The following is a 17,389-nucleotide window of genomic DNA, read 5'->3' as shown; positions in this document are numbered from 1 at the left end:
TAGTCACCTCTTTCTTTATCCTTATCGCGCGCTCTCGCCATTTCCGTTTGATGAAATGACGCCATTGTAATCTGGTTTAGGCAAACGACAAAGCTGTTTAATGACAATTCGCAATCGCAGTGGAACTCCATTTTCTCGTACGTTTCGACCATTCGAAAAAATGCACTTTGTGCGATCGCGCGAACCTTATTATCTCGTTTTATACCAGCTACTCGATAATTTCCCTCAGGTACGTCGAAAGCTCATCGTCGGGTATTATCGTGCTTAAAGGATCGTATCACCCAAAGGGGTTGTTACCATCTTCAAACCATCGAACCGTCTCCCTCTTGGGCACTGCGAAGAGACGTTAACGACCGCCTCTAACGTCGTCTTAAACAGTCTTTTTAATCAACGATCGTTTTCACCTTTAATACCGTCGCTCTATACTTGTACATCATTGTCATGTTAAATATCCTGCTCTTATTTCTAAGATTAAATCAAGAAAATTAATTATCTTACATAAAAAAGGAGACAGAAAGAAATTTTTGTTTTGTCGAAATTATTGATTATACTGTAATTCTGATTTATATATTAAATAATTTCTGATTTGCATGTTCTTTTAATACGAATTTCTATCAACTTTTAGAGTAATATCAATTTTTTTATAATGAAAATGTGTTGCTCTATATTTATAATAAACTTTGATAAATTATATTCTATATTGCATCATAAAAATTGTATACATATTGCGTTGTAGCTTCATTTATACTTAATTTGACAGCGAGTGCCTTTTAAGAACAGACAAATATTTCGCGAAATTCTACAGTTGTGTCGATTCTTTATTCTTTTCCTTTTATCGCAAGAATTCTTAATCGATACGCGCTACCTTGCGTAATAAGTATCGACTCCGGATGCGGGAGAAGAGGGTTGTTGGGAGGATCGAATGTACGGCGGATGGCATTGATTCGGCCGGCAATTAAGCTCGGATTACACTGGGTAGGCCGTACTGTGTGCCCCGGGGCTAAATGGATACACATAGCTGAGATTACTGCGGCCACTATGGCCTAATGTAATGCCGTCCTACGGGCCGTTACAACGACGCAGCCAGGAAGATGCTTACAAGTGAGATCAGGAGAGGAAGCGAGGACGGCGGTGGGGTGAGGGATGTTCGAACGTAGACAATCGCGGAACAACCCCCGATTCTCTATCGGACCCCGCAATTCTAACCCCCCATCCCCGGCTTTATCTTCGTCCCGGCTTTGGGGGATATAATATTTTCAAAAACGAGAAATTCTCCGTTAAGTACGGAAATTATACGAGTAGTTTATTTCAGGCACCGTACAATCGCGCCTCACTCTCGCTTCGTTCCTCCACCTCCGATTCCTTCCTCGCTCTCACCCATCGTTGGCCATTTTAATCGTTTTCGAGGGGAGGAAAAACACCGACCGCGGGCCGAAACACCCTGATTTATAGATGCACCGCGATCCACCCGCGGCCCGATTATAACGAAGGTAATTAATAATTTGCGGTGCTTAAGCGGCGCTTGGGAATACACTTCATTCGATATTCCTATAGTAATTCGTTATTATCTGCGCTCGCCTCATCGAACGGGGGAGCAATTAACTATTGTAACGCTGCGGTCGATAGTGATTATTATTGTCGGTGATCAAGCATAGGCGGACGTATCGTGTTGCGCGCGCGTGCGTTAATAAATAAAGCGAATTAACTTTTATTACGCGATAGTGCAGTTTGCGTGCGCTTCAGTTCGAAGGAGTATCATAAAACAGTTTCAGCTGCGCTGATGTTAATTGAAATTTCTGTTAAAAGGTATTAGCTTTGCCTACTAAATACGCCTGTAATTAAATATACAGAATTGTTTAAAGGTAAATACTAAACGAAATTTTCATTGCATGTAATATTAACTAGAGAGGTAGAGGAAATTGAAGATATTCATCAATTTTATTTAAATTGGCTTATTTGTTGAGATTTTTAGGAAATCTTTCAAATGAGAAGTTATTAATATTAAAGTTAAAATTACAAAATGTTTGTGCGGCAAAGCTTAATATATAAATCTTACAAAATATCGTAAATACTACGACTGGAATTGCAATCTAGAAAGCTTTCGACAATCGTCGAGGCAGTATTAATTAATCGAGTCTGTCAATACATCTCGGAATTATGTAAGAGTTGCTTCCAGCTGTTCCGCGATAATACAGAAAAATGACAATAGACAGACGAGGGAGAAACGGAAAGAAACGGGAGAGAGGCAATAGCTCGCGGCACCCGTCAAATCTGGAAGGAGCCAGCAACGGCGAGCATAAACCGCTATCACGGACTATAACCATCCGCGCCATAAACCTCAGCCTCAGCTCCATAACGAGAATAATGCGTGCCGCTAGAGTATCCGCCTCTATTACGTTTGAAATCCCCCATGGACTTGCCCTCATCCCCTCGTCCTGTCGTGCCCACACGCGTTACATTTTTTCTTTCGCGCGCGTTTCACTTAGGCTGCGTTTATAGTATAGTAGAGTTATTCCACTAGTCACAGATTTTGCCAGCAATCTGGAATGGATTTCTCTTTAGTCGAAATTTAATGAGAATCTGTAATTCAGTAATTGTTAAATTTTCTATGTTACCACATCTTCATAATCCAAGAGAATGTGGAGTAAAATTTACGCTACATATTCATGAATCTTTTAATTATTAATTGCCAATTAATAATTTTCGTACGTATATACACACAATTCTCTACAGCAATTGTTTACAGGCAATTATCGTTGAAGCGTGAAATAACTGAGAGGAACAACGTTTCTTACGAAAATTAGTAACGATGTACCAGTCTTTAATCTTTGTCGGTTATTTCATTTAATCGTATAACAGGAAAGATTCTTTCTTGTAATAAAATATGGACGTTAATTCCTATCCAGTGGTTTGGTTAACCATCCAGGTTAACCATCCAGACTATGGGAATGTTTTTGTACAAAGATTGGTTAGGTCGTTACAGAGTAATTAATTTCTTCGCGTACTTTGTTTAGCTATTCATTTTAGATCGTAATAATCCTAGCCGCAAAATATATCACGAAGAAATATTAATCATGTTGCGGTAACGATGAATATAATATCTAAAGAAGAGTGGAGAAGAGCGTGTTTATATAATATATCCTTTTTGCGAAATTGTAAGGAAGACTTAAGAGAGACACATAAATAAGAAGAATAAAGTAACCACCATCGCGTACCGATAATTGAACTAGGTATACTCTTCCTTCTTGTTCCTTTTCACTCTGATGCTTTATACCTCCACCCCATCTTTCCTTTTACATTTCTTTCTCTATCTTCTAATCGAGTTATATGGGGTTGCGTTCGATTCGCCATTCGCTTGGTGAAAACTGGAAAGTTTTTCAAGACACTGCTAAGCCGTAATGCCCCGACGATAAAGTCTCGTTCGAAAGAAACGAAGAGGAAACAAGATTCGACACAATGAAAGACAAAGAAAGAGAAAGAGAGAGATAGTGTAACTTCGCGATACTGCTGGTACTCGTGCATATTGCGAGACCTTCCGCAAATCGAGGAAAAGTTCAATCAAGAGGAATAAGGAAATCAGTCTTATAAGAGAAAAAATTATTTTCAAATCACAAGACACACAATTTCTGCGTTTGGTTTGCGCTTTTCTGTATAGAGCATATATCAATTTTGATTCGTTTTTATAGATCAAGAAAAATATTTAAAAAATTAATATTGATATTAAAAAAAACATACTAGCATACTGAAAGTTTTCGAAAAATTATTTAAACCGCGCATTTAAATATTGTATGTATCGAATCTCAAAATATTATATATATATATATATATATATATATAATATTTTATATCTCACTAGTGAATTATCACGTTTATAACGTAACATCGAGATCCTTGAGAGAAAGTGTCACATCTGGCATAGTTCGCTTTATAGCTTGAGCGTTCGAATCTTGAATTTGGCGCGTGCAACCTGACCCCTGTGTCAGGCCAGAGGGATTTCGAGAAGATAGTAGAACGAGGGAATATAGCTTCCGTACACCTTCGATATCGGCTTACGCTTCCCTTTTGGACCATCATCTCTCTCCTTCCTCCTCTATTCTCTTCCGCTCATGTCGACTTACGACGGCGTTGCCGACGAGTCAGGAAATGGCTTGAACTTTCTAATGTAAAATGCAAGGCGCAATATTACCGGATAAGACCATAGTCATTCGCATCTCCTTCCCTTATCTCTTTTTTTTTCTTTTCTTCTCGCGCACTTTGTCCGACTCGATACGATAAAACTTGGACTGTAAATCAAAGCTCCCATACAGGCTTTGATTCTTACATATTTTATTATTTCATAATAAAACTTTGCGCAGTTTCGATACGAAGGAAAACGAGAAGGGTAGGATATAACAACGTGGCGCGGAGGCTTTACGATCTTACAAATCTGACGGGGAGATACTCTGCCGATTTTTGTCCCTATTCAGCTCCTTTATGGGTACCATCTCTCGTGGCGGAAAAGCGGAAAAGTTCGATGAAGCGTTCCTCCTTGGATTTTCATATGGCAGACTGAATCGAGATCATACTGTTCTCGAGATACTGTTGTGACTTCAAAGCACCCTGTTTTAAGATCATTCTTTCACCTTCGCAAATATGTAGAATTATTAATACTAAAAATATGTATAAAAAAAAGAATGTATTATTTTATATTAAAATATAATAGAATTTTTAAAATTATAATTATTTTACATAGAAATTCTTTAAGAATTTATAAAAAATTAAAGATAAACTTGTTTATATAACTATACGTTTTAAGGGAATTTAAAAATAATTCCTAAGTAACGAAAATTAGTTTCTTCAAATTTTTTTATATTTTAAGGTGCACAACATATACTAGAACACATGATCTTATTTTACTACGTCTAATTCTTTTAATCTTTAATGATTAACTATATAATATATAATGTACCTATAGGTATATATAATATATATATATATATGTGTGTGTATATACATATATATTTATCGAGACGTGCGACGCGTCTGCAAATTCGCAGACGGATCAGCACGGGCGGTGGTAATTGCAGCGTAAACATTTTCTCAGGCGCTGATTGCGAGACTCATTATTTCGGCGAAGCTACGAATCGAGAATCGCGCTCGACATTCGACGACTCTAAGACACCGCCGCGCCGCGTCGTTTCCACCGGCCTTGATTAAGGCGAGGGGATGCTCTCATTATTGCTCATAATCAAGACGCTACAATAAGGAGAGGCCACCGAGCGGGAAGATGTTCCGCCACGACAGTATCCGCGCCCCTATTTCTCATCTGCCAGACGTAAAGACTCGATCCTTTTATGACAACTATATAGTTGTCTCGACGCGGATTTTGCTATCTAAGAAATGAATACGAAAATAAACGGGACATTCTATGATTAAGGAGTTGGCGGTTCATTCGTAAAACTAGCTCCTTCATCTCGATCCTTCGACTGTATTGAACATCGAAAATGCAACATATTTGGGAGAATACAAACCGCCATCAGAATTGTGCACCGAAATTTCGCGTTTATTTCGTATTCAAAATATTCGTATTTGGTCTGCATATACGAACTGATTCATTTATGCGTACTATGTTGTAATGAAATTTACATTCTATTTTTAGCACTTAACTAGGTACCGTCATATCAAATTTTTAGAAAAAACGAAAGCGTTGTATCGAAGGCCAGCAAATATCTGTTACATTTTTCCTTCAACCATACTAGGAATGATTCCGCGATATTTTTTGAAATTTACATTTTATTTGCATCTTTAATGATGTTATCCGACTGCATCTGATTCTCTGCGAAAAAATTATAGCAAGATTTGGTAGCATGTTTTGAAATAACAATGCTGAAATAACTGAAACGATCATTTGTTACAAAATATTTCTATATAATCACATCTATAAAAATTTTATATTTTTCTCAACTTTTAATTAAATCAGCATATAATAAAAACATTGTGTGTTCTATATTATTTGGAAATCAATTTTCTATTTTTTTTTCTCATACATAAAATAAAGAATAATTTAATTATTTGCTATCTTTTAGTCATTTTATAATTATAATAAATTTTTGATATTTGAAATTTTAATTTTTCTATATATGATAAAATAATTGTATTATATAAAGATTGTATAACGAAAATATTTGTGGTGAGTGACAAACGTATTTTTGGCATTCTCAAAAAAGGTTGCTGAAGACAATATAGAAAACGCTGTTACGCATCAAGTTCTCAAAGCTGTACGAGGGTGCCTTTCACGTCGTTGGCATTTCTTAGCGAGGGCAGGGGATAATAAATCGCCACAATTTCGCGGGAAGGAACTCGCGGTGCGACTTACATACGAAATGGTGCTCTACTTCCCTTTCTAGGCACCTGACAAATACGATACGTAGGTAGAGCTTTTCGAGTGCGACCCGGATACCCGAGAGAAGGTACGGAAGAGATGCGGAAAGCAGAACGGCGAAAGGGCGAGGAGACTCTGCTTCTCTCTTCCCTTCGTCCGACAAATGAAGGCCGAAAACGCCAAACCCCGTCGGATGATTGGTGTTCCTAATAGAGAGGGATTCCGTTCAATTATGTCTTATGGCGCCATTCTACCCGCAATTCGCCGCGATTTTCAATGGCCAGTAAGATTCGTCCAAGAGAGAATAAAAGATAGCTTCAAAATAGAGATGAAAGGTGGAAAATATGTGAGATAAAAATGATCGAAATTTGTATGGGCAATTTAATCCGACTCGGGTACTAAATTTCAAACCGGGAAAATCATATAGAGAGTAGTATATTATGCAGTATTTTAGCCGCAGATACAAATCATGCGACTACAAGGATATTATCAATATCAAGAGATGACATAATATCGATATATTATTAATCGCTAGCTACGCTACATTTAGTTTGAAAATGACTAAATTTATTTTTCACGATATTACCACGCGAAAATATAATGGTTAATATCATTCGATTTTTTCATCTTTCTCTTCGATAAAAATTTCCGCTGAAGAAATTATAATCATCTTATTATTGTAATTCGACTTTGAATCTGATATAATTTCTTGGGATTATTCACCGTATTCCAGCCGAGCTACAACTTAGTTTTCCGAAAGTTCTTCAAGCTCGAAAATGACGCGCATAGAGAACGAATTTTCAACTTCTCTACGGTGTGTCGCGAAAATCCACAAGTTCTTTCTATCGCCTGGTTTGATCGTCGGTGAAGAGATATCGGAGTTTCGTGGTCGAGTGAACGTATCCATAAAGCAGCCCACCTCGGAAAGAGAAGCACAGTTTCGTCTAATCTTCCTGCATCTCGCTTCACTTGATCTCTTTCCCTCTATCTTTCCCCTCTCGCTCGCTCTCAACCTCTCACTCCCTTTGCCACTGCTTCTTGACGACTTAAGCACCTCAATTCGGTACGTTCGCTTAATCCCCTTCCCGGAGGACTCGAAGAGGGGTAACAAAGTAAGGGAAGATGGCGGGAAGATAGAACGAGGCCGACGTCTGACGCCAGCACAGCTGCGTGCTAAGCAAAATGCGAGATGCGGTAAAGTGCAGTTTGCAGTTCCGTTCGTCCCCGATGAAGCCTGTCAGCCAACGACGCGCAAAAAGCGACTGACTCACATCTAAGAAACTTACATCTAATTAACAGTGATTAATTAACGTGCCACGCTTCGCATTTCTCCCATCGCTCGGTTCAGTAAGATACCATTGTATGCTTCTCGTATGTCAGATATTACTGTACTTTGCGACTCTCTCTTGTATCATTGACGATGTAAAAATCTTCCTTTTATTCTGACGCGATCATAGATGAGAAAAGATGATTAAAAAAATACCAAAATAATATAAAATATTTATTGAAATATTTATACGAATAAAGCTAGAGTATCAAAAATAATTTTTTTATTTGAAAAGTTAAAAAAATTAACATAAAGACAATTTAATCGTTTATTCTATTTTTCCAAAATATTATATTATTTCTAAATATTCACTTTATTTTTAATCCGCGAGATTCTATCAATTAGTTTATTTATGTCCCATGATACATGATCACGCACAATGAATCATCATAATCAATCGTGAAAGAACGTGGAAATAATTTTCCACGATAAGTGATAAAGGAAAGTACGTATACATAGTTGAAATTATTAACTCATGTCAACATGTAGTAAATGCAGGCGAGGCATCTCTCTCTTGTGTCTTTTTACTCCGACAACATATGGTTATATAGATACTCACTCGCGACATCTCCGAAAATTTATGGCGACATAACTCCGCGAGAGACGGCCACACAAACGCGAGACAAAAACGTATTTCGAATGTTTTGTTTGGTGTACAGACTTGTAATCTATGCCTGTCATCATTCACGCACGCACGTACATTAATGCATTGACTTTGACAGATTCTTAGTAGCAGTATTATAACGGTTTACGTTTTATTTATACCAATAGTATATAAATAACAAACGGACTTTGTAAATTATTATATATTGTAATTTTGGGTATGAAAAGAATCAACTCTCTGTTGTTAAAGTAAAGGATTTCATAACATATTTCAAGAATATAATATTTCCTTCAGAGTTTGGCGAGACTTTTTCTTTACAAATTTAAACTGACAAGTCATAATCTCTCAAAGTTATGTATATGTAATTACAGTTAACAGTGAAAGGATTTAAAAGATTTTAAAAAATTAGCGAATTGTGCATGCTTTAGACGTAATATATAAATAAATATTTATTTTATTTTACTTTATTTATTTATATAAATAAAAATTACGAAACTTATTTTTCCATTACGGTTCAGTGACTTTTGTTTAAAAACAGAAATAAATCATGTGGATGCTTAATTACGAATATAATATTAAAGATTAAGAAATTTTATAATCTTGCGAAATACGAATAAACTCCAAATTCGCTATTTTTAAATTGGTAATTAAAAGAAAGTATGTCAATCTACTTCATATATATATATATATATATAGAAACAGCTCTTTTGGGACACTTTGTACATAGAATATCTCGGAATATGTATTTCTAATGCATGCTCGTATTCCCCCAATGTGAGGATGTCATATGAAATGTGTGTGATAATACCCGTCCGTGAATAATTCAGGGATTAGTAACGACGAATACCCAGGTGGTTGAAATGGGGCAGGACTGTAGCGCTGATCGATGCCAAGGAGTAACGGATCGGTGTAGCTATATTCGAGTTTTAGGGTGGCTATTAGAAAGTGATGGCTTGCCAAGAGAGTTCGGACGCCTCGAAACCGCAGCTTCGCGGTTGGCACGGTAAATCAACAAGTTGATATCCGTTACTCGGCCCAACTGAGACCACATCAGAGAATGAGAAAGACAGAGAGACATGGAGACAGAAACAAAGAGACAGGAGGAGAGGAGAGCGAGAGAATGTGAGAGACAAATAATTTGAAATGTAGACACAATGATTATATCCAACGATAAAACTGTCTTCAAAGTGCATAATCTAGTACATAATCCTGTTCAATATTGCAAACACGTTAACTCTCAAGACGCATCCAGTGGCGCGATTTCCTACAGAGAGTGTCTGCGAAATATAAATATTATATAACTTAGAATCGCAACGTCGAAAAAGCGTTATCCGTTGGGAGCAAACTTACTCTAGCAAATTTCACAAGCAGCTCGGAATTGTTAATAAACTTGGAGACGTTGATGTCTCGGGGGGTTCTCTCATGACGCGGTAAGATATTTTAAATTATATAGGCCGCGCACGCTTACACATACGCGCTTGGCAAATCGATACTTAATAATAATTTCTCTACTGAATTCTAAGTTTATGCGATTATAAAAATATTTGTTTTTGGAAAAAAATATTTTCGCAATTGCAAGTTTTATTATATTTAATGTAATATAAATTGAGAGCGAATTATGCCAACTTTATGTCTTTTAGATCATACGTGACTTACACATACATACATAGTGACGAGATATTTTAAATCATTATGTATATATGTATATTTGTATATATGTATGTATATATGTATGTGTATATGTTTTGCACGCGGAAAACTTCTCTCAAAAGGTTTTTTTAAAAAAGTTTTTAAAAAACTATAGTTATGAAATGATTGAAAATAATGGAAATTCTTCCGAAATTTATTTACATATTTATTCCTTCGAATTCTTGCTTGTTGAAAAAAATGGAAAACGATTTTGTCTAGTAAATTGTAATCCTAGCAAATCAGTAACAAATATACGACTTTTACACTTTTTGTAGTAGTAATCAGACATTTAGAGTTATGTCAGCCTTATACCCCTCATTCAACAATCATTACGAATGAAAAGGTCACGTGAGAAACTGAGGAATAGTAGATTATTAGAGTTTGTCATAGAGAAACTTTAGGAAGTTAATTATCGGTTTAACGGACACTGAAAGGAGAGTCTATAGACCGTGTACAGCCTGTACATGATAACATATTAATCGGTTATAAAGTAGTACGTCCGAGGAGGAGTAATGAAAGGGTGGTAACTCGAATGTATGACTAGTAGTAATGCGTGCCGCAGACATTTACTAGCCAACTTCTTGTCCAGCACAGTCTGGACCGACCAGTAATAATCGTTACTGCTGATCCCTTTAGGGAGGTCTTAAAAGTCTGTCATACTCGACGACGGTCAAAAGCAGTGGTTGTCGTTCATTACCCCTGTTTTATCAACTCTGAAGTGAATTGAATTTAGTATTATAGTAAATTAGAAATTTAAAGGATTATATTGGGATTATTTACTGTTGCAAGCGTAGAATATAAACGGGTCACGATAAATAAATTATTCACGCGCTATTCGCAATGCACATGGAATTGAAAAGCATATCTCGGTTTATATTTTATGTACAATATAGTGACAATATTTAATAATATGATTTTATTCTATGTTTACGTGGAATCTATTTTTCTCAGAATTAGATGTGTACGTATCCTGTCATTCTTAAGACTTTAATTCTCGATCTCAAGAGTGACGGAATAAACGATCGATTTATCGTACGAATGCAAAGCGTACTGATACGAGCACTGATAAGAATACTTACATAGGTATACGTTAAAGGAAAAGCCAATCGACTGATAAAGCAAATCGCGACGTGAAATCGCGACTTGGGCGACGAATCGCGCAAGAAATCGCGCTTCGAGAACCGAAGCGGTTATCTAGACGCGTTGATCGCTGTTTCGAAAACTTAGATTATGGTCGTCTCGTAGAAAGCGATTAGGTTCATGGTACGCTGGGGCGCAAATTGGTTCTCGGGTGGTTTGCTTGATTTATTGCTGTTTCAATCGACAACCGTATCGCTACGTAATATACGCCTAATTACACAGTAAGGCGCTAGCTGATAACCACCTTTGTTGCTTCGAGCTTGGTATCGATATCGATATCGGAGAGATAACGCACACGAGATCCAGTATTGTTGTAATGAGTGCTTAACGATTGATTACACACATAAATTCTATTTTCGAGAAACTTTCATGACAGAATTAATAAACGATGCAAGAAAACACCTATAAATCGTTTTTATTACTTCAGGATTTACAAAGACTATTATCACCTCAAAGAGGAGTGATTTAGGTCACGGCAAAATGAGAGGATTAAAATTAATTCCAACACTTATATTCCGTCATCTTGCCACTCAACTAGTGATTGTATTGTACACGTATTGCAATACCTATGTGTGGTAATCGATAATCAGAAACAATGATATGTATATCTATAATAATGATATAGCCTTCGATGAAAATGAGATCGCGAGCCGCTAACTAGAGATTCGGAATAGAACATATTTAAGAAAATTGAAATTGAAATGATGGATTTGATACATATTTAATAGTGAACATTGAACAATCATTATCAATGATCGTTATATGAAGTTTTAGATTATATCAGTCCAAAATATCATGTCAGTTTTGCTCGAATAAGATACCGCATTCTATACTGGCTAAATGTAATTAATTATCTGATAATAGATAGCAGAAAAAGAGACCGGTCTATTGTCGGAATTAATTATAGTAAATATGTCATCAGTAAACACGTTAAGATAATTTTAGATAAGAACCTAATAATACTGCTACGAATAATTACAAATTATAGTGCAATGAAAACAAGTTAATTATATAAAACTCTTTAACTCTATATCTCAGTATAAGACAAATTCTTCTACAATGTTAGAATTACGTTAAAGTCATCAAAGTTCGATGACATTAAAAATCAAATGATATTACTTATCGAACGTAATTACAAAGAATTAGATACACGTACTATTATTATCGGCTCGATACTCGATTTATGAAATTTATTAAAGTTCGATGATATTAATACATACAATCAAAATAATCGTAATTCGTAATACATAATACATAATATTATTAATTACTCAGCATAGAGAGTTAAGTAAAAAAAACTAATTACAAGCGCTATAATAGCATATAGAATCTCTACAAAAAAAGCTGCAAATAAAGCGAGCTTTGCAATGTTAAATCGATGTAGAAGTAACATTATCGTTATCATCGGTGCCCCTCGTAAAACGGGCCATCAAAATTCAACGGCATTAAAAATAAAATAGTCGCTTCGTTCCCTGGCAGCTCTCTTTCGGTATCGATCACCGAGATTCCGCATCGTAAATACGTCGCGGGAAACAAACAAAAGTTCGCGGAAGTTTTATGTGCCGACGGGGGCAAAGGTGGAAAGGGTGCGACCGGGGAGGAGAGAAAACGGAAAGAGCGCGGAGGTCTAACTCTTCGTATCCATTTACAAGTTTTAAATCGTTCCGCCGGCGTGCCTTTTGAAAGAAACCTTTTACCTTTATTCTCAATGCACGATAAAATTCTGAAACGCGTTCGCCGGCCGCGCGGCTTTTAAACGTTAACACGCGCTTGCTCGGTACAATGGCGACGGGGTCGCATTATACTCGAGAATCGGAGGGAGAACAAGCGATATAGGAAGAAACAAGGGGTCGACGAGTGGCGACGAAGGGGTGAGGAAGAGTGCCGTGCTACTAAGTGGAAAGAAGACGGCGGCGAGAGAACGGAAAACTGCTGTTCTCTCGTCGTCCTCCTCATCGTCGTCGACATTTGCTACTTCGGTTTCTTTGCACAAGACGGAATAGAGCTGCTCTAACAGGAATAAAAATTTTATTTCGTACAACGCACATTTATTCCTATATATTGACACAATATTCTACTTATTTATATGCATATTGATCTCTCTTATTATATGATGTGTAAATGTCTTTATACATTAACAGTAAAAATAATTAATTTTTTTCATGAAACCTTTATATATTTTATTAATAAATACTGTATTATTAATTAGTGTTAGCTCAAGTCTGACGACTTTAATTGAAAATTGAACATAGCAATTATAGCAATCCATAATAATGAGAGGCACGATCAAGCATAATATATTTAAGTAAAGTAAGTATTTGCAAGGGAATATTTGCACAAAGAGATCGTAAATAATCATTTTTGCCATAACTGCTTCGTTCGCCCATTCGCGCGGTTTTATGAAACCCGTTAGATATTCCCGTTCGATTTGCATTCTCGTTGAACGAAAGAGAAGGATACACGGTAATCTCGTGACCTGGGAGGCCGCTACGGTAATTCCATGCCATTGGAACAGCTTATGGAACATTTAAGGAGCTCTCGATGGACCAAGAGGATGGTCCGTAGGGAACGGGCGAAGGATATCTGAAGGTTTTTTTTTTTTTATTGAAATGAGCGCATCTGCGGCAGCCAGCGATAGCTCGGCCAGCTGAGCACGCATTTTTTTCCTCACCTCGTTCAACTCCACGGTGGCCAGTCGGTTACATCCCTCTGTAAGTCGACCACGGCGCAAAAATGGAGCTTTGCGGGAAGGCTAAGAGGTCCCGGTTATACGGAGATAAATTTCCTTATGAAAATTCGAATTCGATCGGGGGAGAGATGTCCCCGCTCTATTCGCGATTTATTGAGGCTTTTGTGAATCGCTGACCGTGCTCTTACGTGTCTCTCGGTCATTCTTTGCAGTTTTCAACGATGTAAAAAGAAGCGCGTCTTAAAGATGACAAACCTTTTATCTTTGGAATCGATTAAAGACTTAATTTTGCTGGAAATATATTTTGAAATATTATTTACTGAAATTTGTCGAAAATAATTTCATTAACCGAATGAATCATAATTCTTTACTGTAGTCTAAGGAAAATGATTCCTTGATGCCTTATGCAATACCGCTTGAAAAGACAAACGCTATCAAGGAATGTCAACGGTGGTCCACGACGCCGCACTACGCTCGTAAGGAAGAGAACAGTCAAAGTGATGGGAACAGGGGGCCGCGGAGCAGGGTAGTTAAATGTTACCGGTGTCAGGACATGGCCTTTGTATTAGGGGAGTGCTTGGGCTCCGTGGAGTTAGCTAGACTGGCAGAGTACTATAAATTACATAAATGAAGTAAGCCCCTTCCGCGCTCAAACGGACGTCTTGCCAAGTTTATAACTTAATCACTCGTGCTACCTCGCAGCAAGAGGAGGAGCTTAGGTGGATGAGAGGATGCGAGAGACGTAACGGAACGCTCGAGAGATGGGAGCGGGTATGTCGGAGACAGATAGCGCAGAGGATGTAAGAGAGAAAGAATCCGGGCGGAGAACAAGCCGAACGATTAATGATGTCAGCATTGAATAATTGAATGTGTCGTGCACATATTGTCTCAACACTGGCAAATTTTTTTTCTTTACGACTTATTTGTTTTACGTATAAGGATACGTTATATCTCTTAAATTAATAATTAATTTTTCAATCATTAATTTGTTATTTATTTTTCGGTCGATTACACATTCTAGTTTAATTTCTAATCGGAATAAATGTGAACGCGTTTTTTAATTATTTTCATGATTTCCTTTCTAAAAAAGGCAAATATTTTTTTACAGAAAAATCAACTGATAACTATCAAAAATATTAATTTTTGACGGGTTAGAAAAAAATGTTTTTATTTTGCATACCTCACAGTTGCCTCGCTGTCGCCTGATGCCTCTCCGAGCCTCCTCCTCCTCTCTTGGTCCATGGTAGCACTCACGACACTCGCGAAAACACGAATAATTACGATCACCAGCTTATCAGCAATGCTACCTGTAACAAATAAAATAAAATAAATTAAAATATTATTATTTTAATATTATAACATATTATTTTAAAATTTAATTAGCAAATGTTTGCTTTATTAATATTTTTTGATAGAAATCAGCTGGTTAAAGCGTTAATTTGTTAATTAATTTTTAAAATAAATATGTTAAAAATTAAAATAATATGTTTTAAATAATATGTTATAATATTTTTGACAGTTATCAGCTGATTTCTGTCAAAAAATAGTATAATCAAAAATAAGATATTATAACATATTATTTACAACATATTACTATTTTAATTTTTTACCATATTATAATTTTAAAATTTAATTAGCAAAGTAACTTATTTAAACACTTTAATCAGTTGATTTCTGTGAAAAAATATTAATCAAGTTTAAACAAACTTTAATAAATAATTTTATTATTTCTTCATTATTTACTATATTTACTAAACATTTAAATGACGATATACACAATTGAAAGCACTTTCATTAAGCATTTAAATTCTTCCTCTCTAAACTCAAGGAGAGATAACTTTTTAAAGTATTAGGAAAAATAATATTATAGTTATATAAAATATATGGAAATTAATTATTTCAGTCTTGATATATCTTCATAGACTAGAATCGTGCAATGCTGACTTATATTTCTCCCGAATGACCATCGGGCACTTTTTAATTACGGGTCACCTAGCGTAGTTTCAGCAACTGCTTCAGTATGGGAACACTAACTCACTAACTCTTTATCTTAAGCAACATCTCCCGCTAAATTCGTATAACTCGCGTTCGCCAGATATCTCGAGTCTGAATTACTAGCTGGGAGAGAAGCGCCGGCGCAAGGAAAGAGTGAGATTAAAATCGCCCGGAGAGCAATGCAAAGTTTTTAATAACCCTTGATGCTTGATTAAGTTACGGCTCTCTCTTCGCCGGCTTGCTGTCTCTCCTTCCCGCTGTTCGTCTTGGGCTACGGAGATAAATTTCGCGGAGATTTCGCTTAGACCGCGTTCGAGCGGTACGAGGGAAGAAGCGAGGCTCGTTTGCTCCGTCAGCTAAATTAATGGAAATCTGGATGGTTTCTTATTTCCGCGAATATGCAAGGAGAACCGGAGAGCTTGCGTTCTCGCCAATACCGGTTACTTCATTCAAAATTATGTAGATATATTTATTAATGCGGATTGAGATCCGGTTGAATGTCAAGTACCTCTTTACTCATAATATATGATAAATAACTAATTTTTTTTTATTATTTAATGTACATATCAATATATGACATAAATTACTATAAAATTGAAAAACATAGAAAATTAAATTAATTCAAATTGAAAAAGTGATAATATTATTTATGGAAAATAATTATGTATATATACACATTTTTGCCATTTAAATGCTTCATATTCTAAATCTGATATAAAAGCTTAATTAAAATTATGAGATTTTATGTGTTTTCTTCCAGGCTTCGGATTCGTCACGTTTCAAAGCGAGGATGTCGTCGACAAAGTCTGCGAGATCCATTTCCATGAAATCAACAACAAAATGGTAAGTCGTCAGTCAAAAAAGTCTGTTCATAGAAAGAGTATTCCCTTTACTTTAAGTGTCCGCAAAGGTTGTATCAAAAGATATCTGCTCCTTGCTTGCAAATACAGCATCGAGCAGAATTAATTTTCCACATAACTTTTTCCGAGAAAGTCTTTCCGTTATATGCATTTGATACGTGGAATATACATACAAGAGTAGTAATGTATATAAAAGATTGGAAGAGAGCTGGCTGTTGGATTCTCTAGAGAACTCTCTGTTTATCTTCTATTACAACAGAAAGCTCTTCCACGCGTCAGCTAAGTATTTCCTTGATGCCACCTTGTAATAATCGCGAAGTAAGCTCGCGTGCTCTGATCTATTCAAAAACCTCTTCAAATCTCATCTTCAGCAGTTACTTATTTCTCTCTTTACGAAATTTTTAAAAGTACTTTTAATACATATTTATCAAAAACTAACAATTCCGATAAATTAGAAGTTTTTCCGAATACAAATAGAATTGCTATATTATAATTTGTCTTTAAACTTCAAGGATGATTTATCATAATCAGCAAAACACACACACACACAACATTAGAACTCTAATGATTCCGACAAACAGTTATACACGAAATACCTCCCGAGATCTATCTCAATCATCAGCCTCCTGTCAAATCTCGTTCAAAACCGGTTGACGCTCACCCGGTCTCTCCGTCTCCTCACCTGTCTCTATCTGACAAGTACTCTGCGTTGATACCACTGCTT

The 17,389-nt window shown here is 36.3% G+C and overlaps 1 protein-coding gene across 1 annotated transcript in view; it reads left to right on the top strand.

Moving 5' to 3' along the window:
* The window catches only part of Rbp6 (RNA-binding protein 6), a 655,858-nt gene that overhangs the window by 580,502 nt on the left and 57,967 nt on the right, over nt 1-17,389 (top strand). The window contains exons 8-9 of the mRNA XM_083050120.1: nt 16,566-16,648; nt 17,288-17,364. Coding sequence (XP_082906246.1) covers nt 16,566-16,648; nt 17,288-17,364 — 160 coding nt within the window. The remainder of the gene's footprint in view (nt 1-16,565; nt 16,649-17,287; nt 17,365-17,389) is intronic.

The sequence above is a fragment of the Prenolepis imparis genome, unplaced genomic scaffold, assembly GCF_030444845.1.
Source record: "Prenolepis imparis isolate NDT839.2.m4 unplaced genomic scaffold, iyPreImpa1.0 SCAF_11, whole genome shotgun sequence".
NCBI lineage: Eukaryota > Metazoa > Arthropoda > Insecta > Hymenoptera > Formicidae > Prenolepis > Prenolepis imparis.
This window is presented reverse-complemented; position numbering and strand designations above follow the sequence as displayed.